The 18,054-nt window shown below is 43.8% G+C and overlaps 2 protein-coding genes across 3 annotated transcripts in view; one reads left to right on the top strand and one right to left on the bottom strand.

The window, feature by feature from the left end:
• golga3 (golgin A3) overlaps positions 1 to 5,538 on the bottom strand; it is a 103,425-nt gene extending 97,887 nt beyond the window's left edge. The window contains exon 1 of the mRNA XM_072587721.1: positions 5,448 to 5,538. The gene's annotated coding sequence lies outside the window, so the exon portion shown is untranslated. The remainder of the gene's footprint in view (positions 1 to 5,447) is intronic.
• The window catches only part of LOC140488061 (uncharacterized), a 54,685-nt gene that overhangs the window by 15,472 nt on the left and 21,159 nt on the right, over positions 1 to 18,054 (top strand). For both annotated transcript variants that reach the window (XM_072587728.1, XM_072587729.1), the window contains one exon: positions 5,390 to 6,420. In XM_072587728.1, coding sequence (XP_072443829.1) covers positions 5,390 to 6,420 — 1,031 coding nt within the window. The remainder of the gene's footprint in view (positions 1 to 5,389; positions 6,421 to 18,054) is intronic.

Raw genomic sequence — 18,054 nt, 5'->3', positions numbered from 1 at the left:
AGCCCACCACTTGTCCCAGTTCATTACCGAGTACCAAATCCAATATGGCCTCCCCTCTGGTTGGACACTCTACATACTGCGTTAGAAAAGCTTCCTGGACACACTGCACAAACACTGCCCCATCCAATCTACTTGATCTAAAGAGCTTCCAATCAATATTTGGGAAGTTGAAGTCGCCCATGACTACGACCCTGTGGCTTCTGCACCTTTCCAAAATCTGTTTCCCAATCTGTTTCTCCACATCTCTGCTGCTATTGGGGGGCCTATAATAAACACCCAACAAGGTGACTGCACCTTTCCTATTTCTGACTTCAGCCCATACTACCTCCAGAGGCAGATCCCCCTCAAACTTCCTTTCTGCAGCCGTTATACCATTTCTAATTAGCAATGCCACCCCCCCTCCTTTTTTACCACCCTCCCTAATCTTACTGAAACATCTGTAACCAGGAACCTCCAACAGCCATTCCTGTCCCTCATCTATCCATGTTTCCGTGATGGCCACAACATCATAGTCCCAGGTACCGATCCACGCCTTAAGTTCACCCACCTTATTTCTGATACTCCTTGCGTTGAAGTATACGCACTTGAGCCCATCTCTGTGTCCGCAAGTAGTCCCTGTCAGTGCTACCTTCTCCACAGCCTCCCTACAGTCTTGGGCATCCTGACACACAGCTAGCTTACTTGCTGGACTACAAGTCCGGATCCCATCCCCCTGCCAAATTAGTTTAAACAGTCAGATCAGCCATTACCTTATTAAATGGGGGAAACAGGATGGAGGGGCTGAATTGCCTACTCTGGCTTGTTCTCAATGGCATCTTTCTGTCTGAGACTATGCCAACCCACAGCAGTTACCTTTACGGTCCTGACATTCACCTTTCCTATTACATCTTTCATTCCCATTGCTAGCTTTCACACTTTGTAACCATTCACTCCGTGTGTGAAGATGATAGCAGCTTCACCCTCACAGTTTCCTTCTTCTTCCTTATGCTGTTCTTGGGTTAAAGCTTATGAAACAGTTTGATTGAGCAAATGTAGAGAAGGTGCTTCCACTTGTGGTGGAGACAGAAAATAGGGGTCATAAGTATTCACTCACAGTAAGAAACCTAGCCAGTGAATAGTGAACACTCTGTTATAGTAAACCAAGATGAATAACATCAACACGTTTGAAAGGAAGGTTGATAAGTGCAGAAGGCAGAAAGTAATAAAAACATGTGTTGAGAAGGGTGGATGCTGTAAAGTGAGGGGTCTATATATCAACGTTTGGCTGAATGGCCTATTTCAGTAACTTCAGTATAATGCCTGCAGCATTATACCTCAGGCTTGCATCTGGAAGGAGAGGGATATGCGTTTGCTTTATTATTGATCCCTTGTTGGGTGCCCCAGAGTATGTAGCTTTACAACATTGATGCCGCCAAGGTCATACTGCAGTGCCATTCATACTGCACTCATTCTGCTATGAACTCGGCAATGTATAAATACAGTCCAAGTCATCCTTGTGGCAACACAACGTTTACTCAACATGCTGCTTTCCTCTCTGATCTTTGCACGCTTGTGGATGGGAACAGAGGGAGTCTTTATAGAACAAGGTTTACACAGTAATTGCAGTCCTCGATGTGAAAAAGCTTTGATCTGGCCTCATTTCACCCGTTTTAAAACCCAGTAGGTTGAACAATCTTCTCTTATTTTTTAGCAAATATGATTTTAATGAAAACCCATTTTGGAGAAGCAGATTTGCTTTTATTTTAGGAAACCTGCAGAATTACTACAGGCAAAGGTTCTGTTGGAAACTGATTACGTTCATGTAATTGGAAGTGAGCCTTGACTCAAGTCAGTTTGTCGTTGTATTTATTGCATCATCATTACTTAATCAATTGGTTGTTGAGATTCTTTTTAGGAGCTCTCTTGAGATTCATTATTAAATCCATGGTTTATTCAGTTGCAAATTACAGTTTAAATAGGCCAATAGAGATATTCATAATTGATACAAAACAAGCACCCGAGTGCGAAAAGCAGCAAAAATTAAAGGTAATGTTGTTTTAAAAAATTATTCTGCTGCTTTATTTCCATTTCTATCTGTAACATAATTTTTATTAACCATTAATGGATAAAAACTGCTTCCCTTCCATTGATACTTTTGGTGTTAAACCAGAAATCTCCGTTGCCATTTTTGGGTATTGGCAAGTAGAACTGTTTACAACAATTTATGATGAGGCTATGAGGCCTTGAGACCTGGTAACATGCCAGGGTATTCCTGCAATCCAGTCCAGAGGGAGCGTAGAAGATGGGATATGACTTGGACATTGCAGCAATTTCTGCAGAGTGTTGTTCAATGTGGAGTCTCTGCCATCTCTAGGACACCACAGTAAAACAGGCTGTGACCAGCAGAAAAGCATTTGCTTGTTGCTGGAGTGACTGACCAATGGAGGTACTGAAGCTATTATCCGAGAGACATGGGGCCCTCCTGAGGACAGGGTGGCTTAAAGACATTTCTATTTTCAATAGGACATCTCTCACTTGTTTCACCTCCTTTGGACAAGTGGGCATGAGAACCAACCCTTTTGATGAAATGACATATCCCACTTTTTTTAAACTAAGAAATACCTTGGTTTAAAATTCAGATTCTGCTACTCAAATCCTGCAAGTGAAACCAAAGTACTGAAGATGCTGGAAATCTGAAACAAATGCAGAAAATGCTGGAGAAACTCATCTACTGTGGAGAGGGAAATAGAGTTAACATTTCATGATGTTGCCAGATATATTGAGTTCTCCAACATTTTGTCTCAACTCTTGCCCTTTATCTCTGTAACAGCTTCCTGCCCTTAAGCTATTGGATATCTTTGCATCGCACTGTCTCTGGCCATTGTTGTGACGATGTTCAGGGAATTAAGGGACTTGCTTTCAACTCGGGAAGGCAGTGGCATAGTGTTAATGTCTATTGAACTTTCCTGCTTTTTAATTGCTCCAATATTGCTGTCCCTTCAGCAGCCTGGGTGAGAAGCTCTGGAATTCCCTTTCTAAATCTCTCTGTCCTTCAGGGTAATACTCCTGTGCAAGAACTTGGGAAGTGTAGGCACGGTACAAATGGAAGTTGTTGCTGTGGGTGAGTTCACCCTGAACTTGCCAATTTTGGTTGGGTTAGCAACAAATGTCAGTATTTACCCTGGGAATGACAGGCATCTGAGTTTCTTTTCACTTCCCTTTGCTCCATGACCATATCAGTTCAGTGCATCGCTCATTACTCTGTTCGTTTTGGAAGTGGGGTCACCCTTAAGATTTTTTATTGCTCAAAAATGAGAAACAGACCAAACTGATTGTGTTTACATAGCTTGTTTTGGAAATGTAGAGGAATAACTAGATGTTATGATTATCTCTGTTGGATCAGAGTGTTTCAATTGTTTGTTAAAGTCGGTTTTTTAATGTGGTGACAAGTGGTTTAAATTAAAATGAAGCTTTGAAGGAACCTGGTATGCTTTAAAATGGAAGATGAAAGTTGTCATGCTGGGTTTTGTTCTTTACGAGATTGCCCAGCACATCCGTCACATCTGGTAGTTGTAAACTTCTTTTAAGTATGGAAAAATGTTAATAGTTTCAAAATGTGTTTTTTTTATTGGTTTATGTACTAGTTGACACCTATGATTTGAGGTTTTGATACAGAGTGCATGCTACATCTCTGATACAATCTGTGACTGTGATGACAACACTCCTTTAGCTATAATTATCTCCATTTAGTCCAGGGCCTGGGCTAGGCTGGGCTGAGGTGGCCTCGAGTGGGCTGGGATGGGCTGGACTGGGGTAGGGTAGACTGGGTTGGGCTGGACCGGATAGGGTGGAGTGGGGTAGGGTAGACTGGGATAGGGTGGAGTGGGGTAGGCTAGGATGGGCTGGGGTAGGCTGGGCTGGGCTAGGCTGGAAAGGACTGGGTAGGGTATGCTGGGGTGGGGTCGGCTGGGCTGGTGTAGGCTGGGGTAGACTGGTCTGGGGGAGTAGGTTGGGTGGGTTAGGCTGGGGTGGGGTGGGGTAGGCTGAGTTGGGGTGGGGTGGGGTGGGATGGGCTAGGCTGGAAAGGGCTGGGTAGGGTATGCTGGGGTGGGGTGGGCTGGGATGGGATGGGGTGGGGTAGGCTGGGATGGGCTAGGCTGGGCTGGCAGGGTTTTGTGAGCACTGTGTCAGTGAGGTGGAGGGATTAGAATGGGGAGTGGAGTCCAGACTCACCTCCATTTGATGTGCTTGCCCACTGGAGGTCAACAGAGTGTTCATAGCTGGAACTTCAGCCTGAACTTGTTGGAATATCTGGGACAAACCATGTACCATCTGACACAAAGAAAGGAATGTTATCACTGAGCCAAAGACTTGATCTGCCTATTATTATAAGGGGATGAGTGCAATAATAAAAAAAAATTCATGGGATGTGAGTGTTGCTGGCTAGGCCTCGTGTTTATTGTCTATCACTCAATGCCTGAGGACAGTTAACAGTCAGCCACATTGCTGTGGGTCTGGAGTCATGTGTAGTCCAGACCAGGTAAGGATGACAGATTCCCTTCATTAAAGGACATCAATTGCTTGCTATTAGGCCAGGTTTTTATTGAATTCAAATGTCACCATCTGCCATTGTCTCCAGAACATTAGTCTGGGCCCCAGGATTACTAGTTTAGTGAAGACACTGCCATCACTTTCCCTTAATGAGAAGCAAGTTCCTTAATTCCCTAAACTGCTCAACAACTTAGGCGGGGAAATCTGTCTCCAATGAAACTACTCTCTGACCGGTGAGGGGGCAGATGGGGGAAAAGTGTTTGGTCGTGATGGTGGTAATGCCCATTTTACAGTCAGTCTTATGTGGACAATGACATGCCAACCACACACATACCTGCATCTCTGTGCATCGAAATCCATGTCCATTCCACCCAAAACGCCAGATTTTAAAAATCAACACCAAATTGGGAAGAAAACCTGAAAAGATCCCCCACCTGATTCCTAGCCCCAGGAAATCACTCCGATTCTGATCATTCCTTGCAGTCCTTACCGTATTATATGAGGTGATCTGTGTCCCAGTTAGAAACAAGTCCAACTCTGATTTTGAGGAATTCTGCAAGCCTGAGGGCCAACACATGAGCTGCTGCCCGTCTCAGGGGCTTTAGCCTATCACTAGCCTTTGACCTGTAGCTGTCAATGCTATTGAGCATTCAATCTATACCCAGTGTGATCAAAAGGTTACCAGAACTAGGAAGCAATGATAATTATCCTCCAAACCATCATCCAGCTTGTTCTATGTTGTGTATGATTCATTAAATAATTCATTCAAGGGGGTTCAACTGGAAAAGGAAACAGGAGCTGGAAGTAGTTGACCAATCTTGGGTTGTCTTGGTGATTCCCTGCAATATTTTGTTTTCAGGTTTATTACACGTGTGGAGCCGTTGTTGATTCTGAAGCTCAAGGTATTATCCTCTCACCTGGCTTTCCCACAAGTTATGTTCCAGGCACTCACTGTTTGTGGCAGTTTTTCATCCCGGCTGGTGTGCGTCTTGGTTTGGAAGTTTTTGATTTCGATGTATTTGAAAGTCTGCACAATGCTCAGTCAGCTCCTGCGATGATAAGTGGAGAGAGATCTGTTTCTGGGCCATCAGAGAAAGGGGGAACTGTCCAGACTCGAGAGTCCAACAACTTGTATCATCATGAAAAGGAGTCTGTTCAAGGTGGAAGAAAAAAGATGTTGTTTAATGAGACAAATGCGTCTAATTCAAAACGTTTTGAAGGAGACTACTCTGCCCAATCCCGTAAAGCTAAAGACAAACAAGTAGTGGCACAGGAAGAGTCTGCAATGTTAGAAATGGTGAAGATGCCACCATTAAAACAGGAATTTTCAATCACAGACTCTTGGCTTGGCGATTTGAATAAGAATGATTCTGAAGAGTCAAATTTGAGTTATCCACTAACTGGTTTTGCCAATTACCAAGACACGAATGTAGACCCACAATCTGACAGCAAACGGGTCCAACAAGGTGGAACGAGGCTTGAAATTGACCAGCGTGAGATACAACAAGTAAACAGTTTGACTGAGGTCACAGTGATCCCTGTGACAAAAGTGACACCACTCGTCCCTCCAGAGATCTGTCCAAATGATGTTTTATACATTTCTGACCTGATCACATTCTCTGCCCGATTTTGTGGAACCAATAGCCCAGTCAACAAAACGTTGACATTTGGTTCTTCCCTGGAGATGGTGGAGGTGGTGGTGGAACTGATCACCACCACAGACAAGGGTCGTGGCTTCATACTACTCTACCAGTTTAAAACTGGCGCAGACCCTGATCTTCAGGCTGTGATAAAGCACAGGGACCAAGACAATATGATTCATTTCCTGGTCATTGCTGGCATTGCTATCTTATCTGCAGTTCTTCTGATTGCACTATGTCATACCTGGAGGTAAGTTTAAACTCTATTAACTTCTCTCTGGTTTCTCAAACCTTTAAGCAAAATCTGTTCTAGAAACTAATTTTTGTGCTAAAGCTTTGAACAACTGTCATTTTATGAGGGAGATGTATTTCAGGATCCAGCTTCAAGATGGAGTTTGATTTAGAATAATAGGAAGTGCTGTATTTTGGAAAGCAAATCAGGGTAGGAATTATACACTGGATGGTAAGGTCCTGGGGGAGTGTTGCTGACCAAAGAGACCTTGGAGTGCAGGTTCATAGCTCCTTGAAAGTGGAGTCACAAGGAGATAGGATAGTGAAGGAGGCATTTGGTGTGCTTTCCTTTATTGGTCGAGAGTATTGAGTACAAGAGTTGGGAGATCATATTGTAACTGTACAGGACATTGGTTAGGCAACTATTGGACTATTGCAATTCTGGCGTCCTTCCTATCGGAAGGATGTTGTGAAACTTGAAAGGGTTCAGAAAATTTTTACTAGGATGTTGCCAGGGTTGGAGGGTTTGAGCTACAGGGAGAGGCTGAATAGGTTGGGGCTGTTTTCCTTGGAGCGTCGGAGGCTGAGGGGTGACCTTTTACAGCTGTTTATAAAATTATGAGGAGCATGGATAGGGTAAATAGACAAAAGTCTTTTCCCTGGGGTTGGGGGAGTAAAAAAAATTAAAAGGGACCTAAGGGGCAATCTTTTCACACAGAGGGTGGTACATGTATGGAATGAGCTGCCAGAGGAAGTGGTGGAGACTGGACCAATTACAACATTTAAAAGGCATCTGGATGGGTATGAGAATAGGAAGGGTTTAGAGGGATATGGGCCAAATACCTGGCAAATGGGATACAGAGTCACAGAGTCATATCTGGTCAGTATAGATGAGTTGGACCGAAGGGTCTGTTTCCATGTTGTGCATCTCAATGACTTGTTTCCACTGTACATTTCTTAATCAAATAAAACTTCTTCGTTTGAGAATACAAAGTGCAAATGAAGTATTATTGAATTGTAGTCACTGTGGTGGTAGAGGAACTCAAATCAGCAGCTGATTTGAGTACAGCAAGCTTCAACTTGTGATACTGATGAGTTAATCTGCATTAGTGATATTGGTTGAATGGTTAACTACTGTCCCATGACACCATGTGGAACTCCCCTGGTATTCTTTCCGATAGTGACATGGGATATTTTATATTTACCTGAAAGGGCTTAGATGAGTCAGGTCGAACACCCCTTTTCCCTTTACAACTGATGTGAGGAACCAATTGCATTTTCCCAGTAAAATGAACAGTGTGGAACACAACTACAGTTTAAGGTTACTTTGAATGACCATCATCATATCCCTTTTGTTATGTTAATTTCTTGGAATGGATATGAATAAAGATATATGTACAATAAGGATAACTTAAAGTATTACACTTCTAATTGTTGATGGTAATTGGGATAAAAGGTTCTTTTTCAGAATGGCAGCCGGTGACGAGCGGTGTCCCGCAGGGTTCAGTGCTGGGGCCACAGCTGTTCGCATTATATATTAATGATTTGGATGAGGGAACCGGGGGCATTCTAGCGAAGTTTGCCGATGATACGAAGTTAGGTGGACAGGCAGGTAGTACTGAGGAAGTGGGGAGGCTACAGAAGGATCTAGACAGGTTGGGAGAGTGGTCCAGGAAATGGCTGATGGAATTTAACGTGAGCAAGTGCGAGGTCTTGCACTTTGGCAAAAAGAATAAAAGCATGGACTACTTTCTAAATGGTGAGAAACTTAATAAAGCCAAAGCACAAAGGGATCTGGGAGTGCTAGTCGAGGATTCTCTAAAGGTAAACATGCAGGTTGAGTCTGTGATTAAGAAAGCGAATGCAATGTTGTCTCTTATCTCAAGAGGGTTGGAATATAAAAGCAGAGATGTACTACTAAGACTTTATAAAGCTCTGGTTAGGCCCCATTTGGAGTACTGTGTCCAGTTTTGGTTGTCTAGAGGAATTAAGGGCTACGGGGAGAACGCTGGCAAGTGGAGCTGAAATGCGCATCAGCCATGATTGAATGGCGGAGTGGACTCGATGGGCCGAATGGCCTTACTTCCACTCCTATGTCTTATGGTCTTATGGCCTTCATGGGAATCTTTATTGAAACTATCTTAACTGGCTTTGATAAATTTACACTCTCAATGCCTATTAAGTTTCAAAATAAAGCACACTGTTAGTTTTCTTCTTTGGTATCTATGCTTAAGGTCTCTTGGCACTCCTATTGTACATTAAGAAATCATTTAGGGAGAAGCAAGCCTGTGCACTGTTGAATGATGATGGGACTTGGGTTTCAGGCCATCTTCATTCAGTGAGATCTTCCCATAGATCATCAAAAAGATGAATTGATAAGACATAGGAACAGAAATAGACCATTTGCCCCATTGAGTTTGCTCCACCATTCATTGAGGACATGACTGATCTGATAATCCTCAACTCATTTTCATGCCTTTTCTCCAAAACCCCTGATTCCCTTATAGATTAAAAATCTGTCCATCTCGCCTTGAATATATTTAATGACCTAGCCTCGATAGCCCTCTATAGTAAAGAATTTCACAGATTCATAACCTCCTCAGAGAAGAAAAGCCTCCTCATCTCTGTCTTAAATGTGCAACCCTCTATTCTGAGATTATGCCCTCTGGTCCTGGACCTTTCACAAGGGGAAGTAACTTTTCTGTACCTAACCTGCAAAGTCTTTTAAGGATCTTGTATGATTCAATAAGATCGCCTCTCGTTCTTCTGAACACCCAGTCCAGGCCCAACCTACTCACTCAATCTAGGGTAAACAGTTTATCTGTTAACTGGAGTTTCTCTGTTTCTCTCACCTTGTGTCATTGATTACTCCTGTCCCAGAGACTGCACTATCTCCACGCTTTGGAAGTGCCCTCTGGAATCCTGTGTGATGTGTTGTTCTCAGGAATCTCTGTCAGAACAGGAATTTGCACCAGACCCCTCTGCTGTTACTTGTGGAACGTGTTGAGCCTGGATTGGATCCTATCTTCCTTTCCCCTCCCCTGAGGAGACAGAACAGTGATCCTCCAACCTATTGGCCAGAGTCCGATTAGCTACACCTCAATGGATGGGATTTCTGAGGGGACTCTTTGGCAACCGATTCATGCATTGGATTGCCCGATGGCTGTTTGAAAGATCCCCTGTAGAAATTCTGACCCCTCCAGATGTTTTTGCTGCTGGCTATTTCTGTGGTTTTGGAGTCAGCCTGGGTGCTATATTGAAAACAGGTCCCAGCCTAACCTTAACACGAGAATTTCACATCAGATGTACTGATTGGGTCACAAGGCAATTTCCTGCCAGGAACAGTACGTCTAGACCTAGAACTCAATTGTATAACTTCTCTAGTCAGTATTTGCCTCCAACATCCTGAAAAATTAGGCTTTCAGCAAAGGTTAACCGACTCCAGATGGAATAATCTCACAAGCTTTGACTTGTGACCGCTTTGACTGACATTTAGATTCCTGATCATTTTTCCTCTCTCTCTCTGTCTCCTGTGCCTTCCCCACTCAAAACAATATTGCTGCATTACGATTGTACTTCAATTAATTGTTAAATGTTTAAATCTGATTTTTAAAAATAGTTACAAATCGCACAATAATTATCTGCTCTGATTAGTCAGTTGTAGTTCTCAGATATTATGACTAAAATGGTCTCTGAACATAAAATGGAAGTAAACTCTTGCCTGGGTCAGCAATGTTTCTTGTCTTTTGTCTGTAGATTAGGCACTGGAAGAGGCCAGTCAGCTGCTGCAGTCGGTTTTGCCGTCCAGTGGCTGATTATCATAAGCTCGTGACATTTGAAATGTAAAAGATTTATTGCAGAGAAGGAGGCCATTCAGTCCTTCATAGCTATGCTGGAAATACTGATCTAGATTAATCTCCCTCTCCACCCCTTGGTCAATAGCTCTCAATGGACTACAGCATTTCAATTGAAGAATTGACTGACTGTTTGCAGATTTTAGAATTTTCATTGAGTTTTGTGGGGGTTTTCTCTCTACACTATTGCCTTGAACTTGCCCAGTTTATTCCACTTGCCATAATCAGAAATACCCATTGCTGCCTGGATATCCCTGGCACAGACACTAGACTTGGGCTGTTATACCCTCAGTGAAGTTTTGGCAGTCTGGGGCTGCCCTGAACATTTGCAGACATTCACCCTGGGCACTCTCTCACTCACTCACAATATCTTCCCTTGCTCGCTCTTGCCAACTTCACTGTGTCCCTTACACACCACAGACACACACACAGATGGGTGGGCACTCCCAATCCAGTATGGCCTCTGCGCTTACTGAGTTCAGACACCTCACCACCTTTTGCCCAACTGCAGCAGCACTAACACCTGTCCACCACTACTTCTTCCCTCAGTACCCCCCTTCCTACCAGTTCCAATACTGATACCTTAGCGGCTACATTCTCGACGTTAGAGTCAGGCGTACTTGCCAGTGAGCACATCGCTGCCATGTCTCTGCACCTGGTCAAGCTGCTGGCACGGGAAGGATTGTTGGAGACCAAGTAGAGGGAGGACCCTTTGGTCTTGGCACTCAGGGACTTGCTCAAATGCACTGGTACAGTGGGCAGGATGGTAAGGGCACTGAGCAACTACCACAGAGAAATTGGTGTCTGCTTTGCCAGCAGGGACCCGGAGATCCAGGTGGTACACAGAGAGTTGACCTCTTCCAGAGAATTGCCAGGGTAGATCATGCTGCCAGTAGTGTGCAGGGTAGAAGACCCACTGCCCTGGACAGCTAAGCATCTGGCTGCCTCCATGGGAAGATTGGCAGCTGGCAGGAAGAGTCAGCTCCAGTTTGTTCACCAACGTGGAACGATCAGCCATGAAGCTCAGTATCTGAGGAGCAGATGTGTTACCTCTGTGTTGGGAATAAGGAGTATACAATGGAGCTGTGAGCACACCAGCAGTAGATGGAGGCAGTGATTTGTTCTGTGCGGGATAGGTCTTCGAGTTTGAGCTATGTGAGGCAATTCATAGGGCTTCAGCATTACACAGCCCCCACACACTGAAGCTCAAATGCACTTCTGTGCAGTGCTGCTCATTCAGGGCCTGGTGAGCTTCTATCCCAAGTGCTTCCTAAACATGATGCAACATTTTGAAGGCAGTGTTTTCCCAAAATTCCTCTCCACCTTTTTCTAAACCTTCTATCAATTACTAACACCTTGCTACACACTCTTCAAGAAGTACTTTGAGCCGACCTGTTCAGACATGTTATGACACACCTCTAGTATAAGTGGGACTCGAACTCTTCTGGCCCAGAGGCAGGTACAGTACCACTGCACCCCAAGAGCCCCAAGTGCGTCCATATCCCTGGTTACCAATACTACTGATCTCCAGTGATGATCCTCCCTCTTTGTTTTCCCTGTCTCCCCCACTATTTGTTTTTGTTTTTTCTCTCTGTCTCTGTCTGTCTCTCTCTCCCTCCCCCTCCCCCCTCCATTTTTATTTCTTTTCTTCTCCCCTCCTCCCCCCCCCTTTTTGTTTTCCTTCCATTTCCTAACAAGTCCTTTTATAAATTCCCTAAAATCTGAACTCAAAGCAATCCTTAAGCTTTTGTGTTTTGAGATAATCCACCTATGTAATCTCTTGAAGTTAAACCTTGGAGCCTTGGTAACATTCTGGTCATTCTGTACTGCAACCTCCCATGGCCGATCTGTCTAAGCTCTGGTTATGATGATCTGTACATCATGTCTAGCCAGGGCTTTGTACAATAGCAGCAAAACTTCCTTTCTTTTATAATTAAAGGACTTGAATATAAAGTTAACATTCCAATAGTCTCCTTGTTTTTGTACCTGATGACAGGTAATTTAATAAATATACCCCTAAATAATCGTGCTGCTGCTTTTCGTCATTTGAGAGAGATTCTAGTTTCTAGATCCAAAATAGAGGATGTTATTTATTGTATCCATTGCTCCCGATGCGGCCTCCTCTACATTGGGGAGACTGGGCGCCTCCTAGCAGAGCGCTTTAGGGAACATCTCCGGGACACCCACACCAATCAACCAAACCGCCCCGTGGCCCAACATTTCAATTCCCCCTCCCACTCTGCCGAGGACATGGAGGTCCTGGGCCTCCTTCACCGCCGCTCCCTCACCACCAGACGCCTGGAGGAAGAACGCCTCATCTTCCGCCTCGGAACACTTCATCCCCAAGGCATCAATGTGGACTTCAACAGTTTCCTCATTTCCCCTTCCCCCACCTCACCCTAGTTCTAAACTTCCAGCTCAGTAACTGTTTCCATGACTTGTCCGGACTTTTCCTACCTGCCTATCTCCTTTTCCACCTATCCACTCCACCCTCTCCTCCTTGACCTATCACCTTCATCCCCTCCCCCACTCACCCATTGTACTCTATGCTACTTTCTCCCCACCCCCACCCTCCTCTAGCTTATCCCTCCACGCTTCAGGCTCACTGCCTTTATTCCTGATGAAGGGCTTTTGCCCGAAACGTCGATTTTGAAGCTACTTGGATGCTGCCTGAACTGCTGTGCTCTTCCAGCACCACTAATCCAGAATCTGGTTTCCAGCATCTGCAGTCATTGTTTTTACCACTACGATGTTATTTCACTGTCTACTGCAGTCTTGTACATTCAATTAGTCTTTTCATTTTTCTTTATAATTCTATACTCTGCTTTAAACTAGTTCTTGTGCCACTGATCATTGTGTCATTAGTAAAGATTTCTATTGTCTTGTATTAATAGATATAGTGTATAATTAAGGCCCCAGGACATTCCTTGTGGGACCACTTTCCCTTTCCTGTCCATTCGAATGCAGTTGATAATAATGTAAACACAACTCCGCTATTCCCGTGTAGGTTTGGGAAGTCTTATGTCTCACATGATTCAGAGGAATACTTTGATCAGTTGTGCATCTTACTGCTCAGCTCCCTCCAGACATCTCTCTGGTCAAATCTGAAACACCTGGAATGATCCCAGTTGGTGAGTAAACAAAGCCCAGTTTTGTGCTAGTTGGCTGTTTAATTAGAGTTAGTAAAATTCCTACAGCACCCTCAATTAGACCTGTCCTAGAAACCTCATCCTTCTTTCTGAGGTTAAACAATTCCCACTGGATCAGTCCACACGTGTGTACAAAGTGGTTACCACTGCCCCCTACAGAATGACTGACCAGGAGACCCACCTGCTCATGTGCCTGCCATCTTGAACATCGGAAAATGTTATAGTCTAATCATCACCTTCAGTGGCCAACAAGTCCCAGCATAGATCTTGAATCTGGAATTTCAGGCCCAGAGGTAAGGGTCCTTCTACCCCCTGTGCCACAAGGCTGCCTCCTCCCCGTGTCTGTACATGGGATTCCTCACAGAAGACTCTGCCCTACTTAGTCTGTTCCTTTCCCCTGTTTTAAGAGATCACATTGCTTTGGCCTCTGGATGGAGTGTCCGAATTATGATTCACAACGGGAGAGAACATGCAAATTCTGGGGACTGAGTCACCGAGCCAGTATAGAGATGATGGGCCAGAGCAATTTTGGGTTAGCGTTATATGGCTTGACAATATTTTTGGCTTAATGAGGTGTAATTTGTCCTTTTTTTTTAATGAAGGAAAGTTGAAACAGAGGTGCCAAGTGGTTGTCATCTCAAAACCAAGAAAGTAAGCAGCTTGTGAGGCATTGTGCTTTTTTAAGTTGGAACAATAGAAGTTGCCTGAATGGGAGATCGATCCCACCCACAGACCTAGGTTTTTTAGTTTTAGCTCTCAGCGATTGCTGGGGTCTTGAAGCTGGATCTGGAAATTCCTATTCTTCTCTCTGTTATATCTAAAAGCTGGGGTCCTCTTCCTGCTGCTGGAATTGCATGTTAGACAATCTATTTTACTGAATTTCCCTTTGCCAAGGGTGTGTTTATGACATGTTACTATATTGGAACCATTAGCTAATCATAGTCTATATATATTATTTTGTTAAGCATGCCAATAGTTACAGTTAAGCCAATTCTTTTTACTTTGTCTGTATTTTAACTCTGGTGTAAAAATAGTGTAGCGCTTAATGTTAAGTAGTTTGACCAACTGAATTGCATCTGGAATACAATGCCTTGTACCTTAAAATGACAAAACGTTGGGGTCTACACTATTTTCTTAATATACTTTGAGGGGGTTTGTTCTGGTCTATAACAATGAGACTGACTAGAATGACTAGTTTGATTTTTTTTTCCTGCCCATCTTCCTCTTAAATTAAAATGTGAGAATGAAAGACTTAGATTATTCTTTCAGAGCCCTACAGCATTCCAAAAACACTTCATAACCAATAAATATTTCTAACTTGTGATTGCTGTTGTAACATAGGAAGTACAACATGGTCCCAGAAACAGCCCAATGTGATAATGACAAGATCATCTGCTTTACATGATGCTAACTGAGGAGTGAATAGTGGCCAAGAGATCAGGGAGAAAACACCTTCTCCTATTTGGAATAATGCCATGGGAGTACTGTACATCTTCTTGGGATGGTAGACTTGGTTTAATTTCTCTGACAGACCATCATTCCCTCAGTACTGAGACCATCATTCCATCAGTTCCATCAGATTCCTGACTTGTGCCTCATATTGGAGGTGAGTTACTTGCTGCAGTACTCCTAGCTACCAATGTTCTGTAAGCCACAACTTGACCTCCCAACTCCTGTACTTAATACTCTGACCAATAAAGGAAAGCATACCAAATGCCTCCTTCACTATCCTATCTACCTGCAATTCCACTTTCAAGGAGCTATGAACCTGCACACCAAGGTCTCTTTGTAAGCAACACTCCCCAGGACCTTACCATTAAGTGCATAAGTCCTACTAAGATTTGCTTTCCCAAAATGCAGCACCTCTCATTTATCTGAATTAAACTCCATCTGTCACTTCTCAGCCCATTGGCCCATCTGATCAAGATCCTGTTGTAATCTGAGGTAACCTTCTTCGCTAGACCACTGTTGGAATATTACGTGCAATTCTGGTCTCCTTCCTATTGGAAAGATGTTGTGTAACTTGAAAGGCTTCAGAAAAGATTTCCAAGGATGTTGCCAGGGTTGGAGGATTTGAGCTACAGGGTGAGGCTGAACAGGCTGGGGCTGTTTTCACTGGAGTGTTGGAGGCTGAGGGATGACCTTATAGATGTTTAGAAAATTGAGGGGCATGGATAGGATAAGTAGACAAGGTCTTTTCCCTGGGATGAGGGAGTCCAGAACTAGAGGGCATAGGTTTAGGGTGAGAGGGGGAAAGATATAAAAGGGACCTAAGGGGCAACTTTTCCACGCAGAGGGTGGTACGTGTATGCAATGAGCTGCTGGAGGAAGTGGTGGAGGCTGGTACAATTGCAACATTGAAAAGACATTTAGATGGGTATATGAATAGGAAGGGTTTGGAGGATATGGGCCAGGTGATAGCAGGTGGGACTAGATTGGGTTGGGATTTCTGTTCAGCGTGGACGGGTTGGACCGAAGGGTCTGTTTCCGTGCAGTACATCTCTACAACTCTACTGACCGTCCTTTGTAGACACAGTGTTTGTACAGCTGGTCCAGTTCAGTTTCTGCTCAGTGGAATCCCTATGATGTTGGTAGTGGAGTGTTCATTGAGGAGTCTCAAATGGTGCTGAATGTTATGCAATTATTGGTGAACGTTCCCAGTTCTGACATTATGATGGAGGGAAGGTCATTAGTGAAGCAGCTGATGATGGTTGGGCCTATGACACTCTCCTGAAGAACTCCTGCAGAGATGTCCTGGAGCTGACGACTGACCAGCAACAACCACAACCATTTTCCGATGTGCCTAATACAACTCTACTTTTAATGGGGTTCTGCATGACACCTAACTGAACCCTTTCATAACCATAAGAAAACTGCTAAGAGCCTTCTCTTACCTAGAGGAAAGATTTCCCCCCCCCCTCCCACCCCCCATGTCTCTCATTGTCTGACTAGCCTGGAGCTACATTGCCATTCTCTCACAGTCACTGGGTGGAAATCCCTGAGGTTCCCTCTCTAACAGATCTGTGGACTCCATGTGGACCACATAGTTCAATAAGGCAGCTCACCACCACCACCTAGAGGACTGCTGAGCAACATGCAGCCACTCTGAGGGTCTGTGTTCAGCATGCCCACGTTGTTCCTCGCATTCACGTCCAGTTCCAGAAGTCACTGCTGCATATGGACCTCAGAGGTGCTTTCAGAAGAAAAAATATTAGGGGGAATGTAGAGGATGGGCAATAAATGTTGGCCTTGTCGGCAATGCCTTCATCCTATAAAGAAATAAAATGTAGAGTATTTCAGTGTTTTTGAACAATAACACTTTCTTTGATCCAAGCGTTAATAGAGTTTCTGAGTGAAATATAATTTTACTGGATGCTTCTGCCCTCTTATCTGTCATTGAAGTTTTGTATCTAGCATGGGAGCTCCATCTCCAAATGCATTAGTCTCTGTATTTGTGTGGACCAATGTTTATGGTTCAACTAATATCGCTGAAGCTGATTGCTATCTGGTTATTGTTGTATTGCTCTTTATGACAGCTTGCAGTATTCACAATAGATAAAATGTTTCCTAAAACACTTAAAGCAAAAAAAAAGTCACTTATTGGTGTAGCATGCCCAAAAGTTCTTTTGAGAATGTAAATGGTACTATATAAAGGCAAGTTTTTTTTTGGTGTAGAATGAGTACAGTACTTTGAGCAGAGATTGGCTCTCTGGTTTCCCATTGTGAAAGAAAGGTGCTCCCTCATGGAATTACAATGAACAAGGCAGTGATTAAATTCAGCACAAGAGCTTTTGTTATGGGTCATTGCTTGACTGGAACGGTTTGTTGTTGGGATAATAATGCAGTAGGAGGAGCCCACAGGGGCTAATTGTGTTATTCAAGGGATAATGCAGCAGCACTTGTGATGCATTTTAAAAACTCAAATCAATTTGTCATGTTCTATTAGAGAGATCTCCCACACACTTCTCCAATTCAGATTGCTTTGCAATACTTCGTATCAAGTTTAACACCAAGGAAGAAATGGCCGATAGCTGAGAAGTTTATCCAATGATTGAAATGTCTGGCCCCGTCCCCATGTGAACATTTAGTTGATTTTCAGTTGGGCAGCAGTGCACATGAGACAGTTAAAATGCAGAGGAAACCTCTCCGATGTCCTTGCTTTTGATCGAGCCTGTCACCCAGCTGCAAATGAACAAATGTTGGATAAGGACAAGGACAAGGACAAGTTCCATGATCCAAAATATCACCAACATGATCTCAGTCTGGTCCTCTACCAATAAGAGCCAGTTGGGCAAAAAATTAAAAGGAGAAGAAATGGAATCCCTGATCTCCAGAAAGATTGAACGCCTTTGGGAATGTATAGAAAACAGACCACCAATGCCAGTGGGTCGATGGGCAGATGGTTTACGCAACTGCAGCTCCCCAAAGAGATTTCCTCACATTTCCAATCTGTGGATGTGCCACAGGGCTCTCTGTACAGTGATGGGAAAGTCTGCAGGATGACAGTTCACTGTAGTCACACAAGTAAACTTCCCAGCTCTCTGAGCAATGTCCAGTACACCATTTGCAGTGGTGATGGGGCAGGAATGTGCGGCAACTCTACATTTGTGAGTCTGTTCCGCTGTTCATAAAATCATAAAGTGTAGGCAT

Source organism: Chiloscyllium punctatum, chromosome 17 (genome assembly GCF_047496795.1).
Source record: "Chiloscyllium punctatum isolate Juve2018m chromosome 17, sChiPun1.3, whole genome shotgun sequence".
Classification (NCBI taxonomy): Eukaryota; Metazoa; Chordata; class Chondrichthyes; order Orectolobiformes; family Hemiscylliidae; genus Chiloscyllium; species Chiloscyllium punctatum.
This window is presented reverse-complemented; position numbering and strand designations above follow the sequence as displayed.